The sequence below is a fragment of the Sinocyclocheilus grahami genome, unplaced genomic scaffold (genome assembly GCF_001515645.1).
Source record: "Sinocyclocheilus grahami isolate Dianchi unplaced genomic scaffold, SAMN03320097.WGS_v1.1 scaffold584.1, whole genome shotgun sequence".
In the NCBI taxonomy this organism is placed as follows: Eukaryota; Metazoa; Chordata; class Actinopteri; order Cypriniformes; family Cyprinidae; genus Sinocyclocheilus; species Sinocyclocheilus grahami.
The window spans coordinates 211709-218730 of record NW_015505763.1 but is presented as its reverse complement, the minus strand read 5'-3'; the positions used below and the strand labels follow the sequence as shown (position 1 = coordinate 218730).

The window sequence follows — 7022 nt, the reverse complement described above, 5'->3', positions numbered from 1 at the left end:
TCTCTCTCTCTCTCTCTCTCTCTCTCTCTCTCTCTCTCTCTCTCTCTGGTGTATAGGCCTTTAGCTGCCTGTCTCATGTCTTAATACTTGGAAAGAGGAAATTATCTCTTCACTGACATTTTTTAGCAAATAGCTGCAGACTAAAGCTATGGTAAATGTTCTAACCACTTCCTTCCACTTTCCTTCCCACAGACTGCTCGGGACAGATGACGTCCTCTCCTCTCAGCTCTCCCACATCCCACCGGGGGATGCACCCATCACTGCTGAGCCCGACTTCTTTAGGCCACTCAGGGTCTCTGCACTCCCCCATCAGCACTCTGAGCTCACCCATGAACGGCCTGGGCTCTCCCTTCTCTGTCATCAGCTCACCCATGGGGCCACATTCCATGGTGTCACCCGGGATGGGCTACGGCCCCAGCATCAGCCCACAGGTAAGGCCACACTCCGAGACCCTCCTTCAGAGCTGTATTTAAAAAGAAGCACTCTCATTCAGAAGTCGTATTTGTGCTTCATAATTAAACATTGTTAAAAATCGTTCAATTTAACTCGTCCATTCTGTCTCGCTCGCTCTCTTTCCAGTACTCTCACTAGATCTGTCGTTTGTTCCATAAATAGGCCTGCACATCTCTTTGTCATTTTTAAAAAAGGCTCACAATTAAGACATCAAAGCTGGCAGTGTCCTAGTTTTCTTTGAAAGCCTGATCAACTTGAGTAAAATGGTTTTCAAGTTCACACATGTATGTGGGAAAAATTGGAGCATTGTCCTTTTTTCTCATTGATAACTGTACTGAGGTTTTTCTCCAGGCTTTTCACTCATTTTAAATTATAACGTTGTTAAATTTGAGGAAGTTAAAGTGGATTTTGAAGTGAATATATTGAATACAAACTGGGAAAAAAAACATTTTACTTTTTGAGCTTACAGCATTCATTTATCTAGTTAATGTTCATTTCTACTTTAATACATATTATGTAAATGTGTGTGTGGGATAACCTAAATTCTATTTTTTTAAAAAGACACTTTTATTAGAGATTTTCCACCAAAACATTAAATAATCCATCAACACAGGACAGAAAACATTGTTGAATGATTTTGCATAGTCTTTAAACTTACTGTTATTTGGTAGCAACAGTTGTCAGAGTCCACCCCGCAATCCAAACACCAAATATATTGGTTTAATACAGTAGTTTCCATTTTAGACAGTTTTCAATGAGTCAGTCATGATCATTCATATCTGTATCTGAGGCTTCATGTGTATTTTTATATCTGTATTTTCTGGACTGTGCAAATGCTGAAATTTTGAGTGCAGGTTTGGTTATTGCATTGACGAACAGTAGTGAGAGAAGCCTAGAGAAACCAGTTTTATCTTTACGCAGCACTGTTTATCTCTCTCTGGGTGGGAGGCAGTCATGGGGTCTGATGGAAGGTGATTTGAGTCAGACGGCATTTGTCACTTATGTTTAGCACTTGGCTGACTGGCTGTTTTCAAGCCCAGCCGGGTGGAATGGGGTTGCTACTCAGTTCATGACCCCTTTAAATACAGAGGGACAGAGAAATCAAATTTCCATTGATCTTTTGACATATAACAGGTCAGTGTAATGTCAATGTTACATCCTGTAAGTTTCAAAACTTTCTCGTTAGTTTAAAAACATCTTTTATTGAAACCAAGCTCAGAAAACGACTAATTTTGGAATGTGCCACTTTATAACGTAATAGTGTGGCTAAACACCACCTCCGCAGGAGAAGATCAAAGCCTGCTTCTACAGCACTGCCTCTTTAGCCCCGCCCACTGATACACTCTTGTAGTAGTAGGAGAGGAAGTACTAGAGACAAGCAAACACAGGATGTCATACAGATGACATTATAAGATTACAAGACATTGTATAGTGTAGGTTGTGAAAAATAGTCTTTGAATTGCCTTCCTTGTGATTCTAACATATCTAGATTGGACTCGAGCACTGTTGCGTCATGTCGCAAATCAATTTCTCTTTCAGGTCAGAAGCGGCACGAATGGTTGGAGTATGTCAGAAATAGAGCGGGACATCAGTTTACTTTCGGGGATTTGTTGTGTTAATCTGTGCTGCATCCAGTGTAGACAGAATCGCCGATTATAATGGGTTCTGTTGTCTATAGTCGTGTTGCGCCACTCACGTGGTAAAATTAGCAAAGAGCTCCAGATCGCGTCAGTGAAACACTTTGTTTGTTTGTTTGCTTTACTTTGCTATGGAATACGGTTTAATTTTTAAACAAGACAGTATGATGCAGGCTTTTTAGAGAGACTGAAAGTAAAGATGATGCAGTGCTGAGTCTGAATAGAGTGGATCCAACAGTAATGTCGCAACACTCAAGTGTGAGTAAATGTGCTTTTACCACTATTACATTTCCTGTTCCAGACCGTTTGATATATACTGAGTATTTATACCTTTTTAACCCAAATAACCCATGTTGTTTTCGGAGTACGTCACAGCAGCATCCATCTGTTATTTTAATAAGCAAAACTGTTAGCCAATCATAGCAGTGGGCATTTACTTGCGAGTCTTGAATGCGCCCCGTCTATAAAAACAGACCGTTCTGCAGAGAGGCTCAAAAACAGGATAGAAAATAGCCTATTACTTATAAATTATGATGATTTTTGATGTAAAATCACACTAACATTTGAAGTGAACCTCAATAAATACTTTCAGTTTCAGTTTAATTTATTTATATAGCACATTTAATAACGACAGAGCCAACCAAAGTGCTGCACAGAGAAACAGAATTAAACTAAAATCAATAAAACAAAGAAATAAAAGAAAACACAAGTTATAGTAAACTAAATTTAAAAAAATGCAGTTCATGGCCCCTTTAACCTCAGAGGATCTGGAACAGGCACCCCACTGACACCAACCGCCCAGCAACACACTGAAAATCCACAACGTGCAACATAAACAAGGCAAGAGTCAAGATCAATCATCATTTTGTTCACTAAATATTCGTTTTGGAGGTTTAACATCGGCTAATGTAACCACTTGCACTTTTTGTGCATCATTTTTACATTGGAGTCCTTAAAGTTAGTCAACAACGGGCAAGAAAGTTTTATCACTTATTTATTTTTTACTTTCATAAAGACCAAATTTATGTAAATTAATAACCATTAAGGATAAAAAAAAATTTCACTAAATTAAGCCCTTAATTAATTTATTTGTATATTAAATCACTTATTTATGTATTAGTTATATATATATATATATATATATATATTGTATATATTCATTGGCACCTCAGGTTTTTGTCTCAGATTTCAAGTGTTGTACCGCCCGTGTCATGGCACCTACTGAATATAAAACAATAGATTTTTGTTTTGTCTGGTTTAGTGTGTCTGTGTTTTAGTCTGTGTACAGTTTCACATAACAGCATCCACCTCTCTAAAACAGCATTCAGCTGGAACGCATTTACAATACACATTTATTTGAGTTGGACTGTGGCTTTCATGGATTATCTCTCTTTTCTTTTGAAATGTTCAGACTGGCCACACTTGGGGAGGTTGGTTTTGATAGAGACGACCTACAGTGATATATGCAAATGCTGTCAGCCGCCTGTAGACCTCAATCCCACCCATGGGCATCGCTAGGCGATTCTCCCCCCCCCCCACTAAAAATTTCGCAATTTGCTCCATAAGCTGTACACAAATTCATGATCGGCTCCTCCCCGTCTTTCAGAGCGTTCTTCAATCCACTGGCCGTGGTGGCGCAGAGTGAGAAACAGAGGACAAGGTGTGTGTTTATCCATAGATTGTTATAATATCTGCATCTGTGCAGTTCTTTGTCATAAAAACAGTTTACAAGATGTCATGGGGGAGCAATCGGTTTTCCCTTCTACAGTAAAGTTTTCGCTGTGCTCACCCCTCATCACACCACACATATGAATGCATACTTTATAAAATGTTGCTATTTTCATTTGAAAATTTAACTTTCAATATAAAACATATTACAGTGCTTGTGGCATTAACTACCATACAGTTATGCACAGAAATGATTGAAGACAGTGACAGACAGTATTTGAGCATAGCAAGAGGTTTGTACTAGAAATGCAAACAGTAAAATTGTGTGTGTGTGTGTCTGTGATCAGGAAGACTTCTATTTGGCTTATTCAGTACTCAAATATTATACCCATCTAACTTATGCAATAGAGTGGAATACTGCAATATGTTTAGTATACAACCCTAACCTATTAGTCAAACATTATTTTATTATATTTTATTTTTTATTATTATACCCTCATTGGGGGCTGAGCCCCCCTAAAATGAGAATCCTAGAATCGCCCCTGATCCCACCAACCCTGGCACAGCACGGACTCTGCCGTCTCCCAGCAGCTGGCACACATTAGGCAGAACATGGTTCGGTTTACACTTCCAGTGACAATCACCGCAGATATGCCACTCTTGTCAGCCCAAAAGAATCCCTGAACATTTGCTAGTTCTCGATCCAGCCTAAATGTTTTCTGAAGGTTCGATGTGTACTGTACTGAAAGACTGGAAGTTGTTACTGGAAGCTCATTATCCGTGTTGAGGAAACAATTTTCAAACTTTTCATGCTACCGTTATTTTAAAGTATAGTCAAACTATACTTTTGGAAAAGTAGTTAGGTATACTATAGGGGTGGAACGGTTCAACTTACTCACGGTTCGGTTTGTATCACGGTTTTAGAGTCACAGTTTCAGTATGTGCTATGTTTAGGCAAAAACTATACTGTCATATAAAAATAAAGAAAATAAGAATAATCTATCTAACTACAAGCAACAGCACAAATAAATACAATAGAGTAAAGACACAAATAAAATAAATAGTGATTTTCAGTTTTTTTAGGTAGGTCTAACATTAGTTTTCCGAAACTGAAATAAAGTAATGAAATGTAAAACAGCATTGCATATTTGACTGTATAAATTAAAGATTCACTGTCCGCCGCCTGGAGACCTCAATCCCCCCCAGGGGCATCGCTAGGCGATTCCCCCCCCCCCCCACTAAAAATTTCGCAATTTGCTCCATAAGCTGTACACAAATTCATGATCGGCTCCTCCCCGTCTTTCAGAGCGTTCTTCAATCCACTGGCCGTGGTGGCGCAGAGTGAGAAACAGAGGACAAGGTGTGTGTTTATCCATAGATTGTTATAATATCTGCATCTGTGCAGTTCTTTGTCATAAAAACAGTTTACAAGATGTCATGGGGGAGCAATCGGTTTTCCCTTCTACAGTAAAGTTTTCGCTGTGCTCACCCCTCATCACACCACACATATGAATGCATACTTTATAAAATGTTGCTATTTTCATTTGAAAATTTAACTTTCAATATAAAACATATTACAGTGCTTGTGGCATTAACTACCATACAGTTATGCACAGAAATGATTGAAGACAGTGACAGACAGTATTTGAGCATAGCAAGAGGTTTGTACTAGAAATGCAAACAGTAAAATTGTGTGTGTGTGTGTCTGTGATCAGGAAGACTTCTATTTGGCTTATTCAGTACTCAAATATTATACCCATCTAACTTATGCAATAGAGTGGAATACTGCAATATGTTTAGTATACAACCCTAACCTATTAGTCAAACATTATTTTATTATATTTTATTTTTTATTATTATACCCTCATTGGGGGCTGAGCCCCCCTAAAATGAGAATCCTAGAATCGCCCCTGATCCCACCAACCCTGGCACAGCACGGACTCTGCCGTCTCCCAGCAGCTGGCACACATTAGGCAGAACATGGTTCGGTTTACACTTCCAGTGACAATCACCGCAGATATGCCACTCTTGTCAGCCCAAAAGAATCCCTGAACATTTGCTAGTTCTCGATCCAGCCTAAATGTTTTCTGAAGGTTCGATGTGTACTGTACTGAAAGACTGGAAGTTGTTACTGGAAGCTCATTATCCGTGTTGAGGAAACAATTTTCAAACTTTTCATGCTACCGTTATTTTAAAGTATAGTCAAACTATACTTTTGGAAAAGTAGTTAGGTATACTATAGGGGTGGAACGGTTCAACTTACTCACGGTTCGGTTTGTATCACGGTTTTAGAGTCACAGTTTCAGTATGTGCTATGTTTAGGCAAAAACTATACTGTCATATAAAAATAAAGAAAATAAGAATAATCTATCTAACTACAAGCAACAGCACAAATAAATACAATAGAGTAAAGACACAAATAAAATAAATAGTGATTTTCAGTTTTTTTAGGTAGGTCTAACATTAGTTTTCCGAAACTGAAATAAAGTAATGAAATGTAAAACAGCATTGCATATTTGACTGTATAAATTAAAGATTCATCTTTATTAAAGTTACAAAATCTATTCAATCAAGAGCAGTGTGATTTCTTTGTTGTTGCTGTTTGATTAATATTAAGAAAGTGCTGTCACTTTAAGATACGGTACGTTCAGGCGGCTATGTCTGCTATAGGATACTTACCAAGATGGGCATTTTGACATAATTTTTGTGTGAATTTGTCCATTTAAACACAGTTCTTCTGAGAAAGCTTAATATTTGCATGCGTTCTGAGGCGTGGGTTTGAGCGATTCGGATGAGCGCACGCACAAATCTTCTCACTGCGCGCACGAGCTCGCATCCTTTGGCTCTTAAATGTTTAAACTGGCAAAGCTTAAACAAGTTTAGCTTAAACACAGATATCAACGTGTGCTGTTCAGGTCTCACCTGTGCGCACGCACTATCAGCACCCGGGTGATGACGGAATAAATGCTCATATTCCAGCATAGGGCAGTCGCATTGAACAAGAGTGAATGGTTTGTCTACGTTTTTTTTTTCTTTTTCCCATCGCTGTTGTTGTAATGTATTGGGAAGCCAGAATGTGCATCCATCAACAGAGACATATATTAGCCAAACCCTGTTTGTTTTACGTGTTATTTATAGCAAACCATATTACAGATGCATTGTAAGGTTTAAGTTGAGCCTAGCGCGTGCCGAACCGTGTGTGGAGAACCGTACGGTTCGATTTTTTTCCGCTAGTTCCACCCCTAGTATACTACAATCTACTAA

At 38.6% G+C, this 7022-nt stretch overlaps 1 protein-coding gene across 2 annotated transcripts in view; it reads left to right on the top strand.

Annotated features, from left to right (window-relative positions):
* Positions 1–7022, top strand: part of rxraa (retinoid X receptor, alpha a) — a 176849-nt gene that overhangs the window by 134402 nt on the left and 35425 nt on the right. For both annotated transcript variants that reach the window (XM_016240203.1, XM_016240202.1), the window contains exon 3: positions 193–431. In XM_016240203.1, the coding sequence (XP_016095689.1) occupies positions 193–431 (239 nt within the window). The remainder of the gene's footprint in view (positions 1–192; positions 432–7022) is intronic.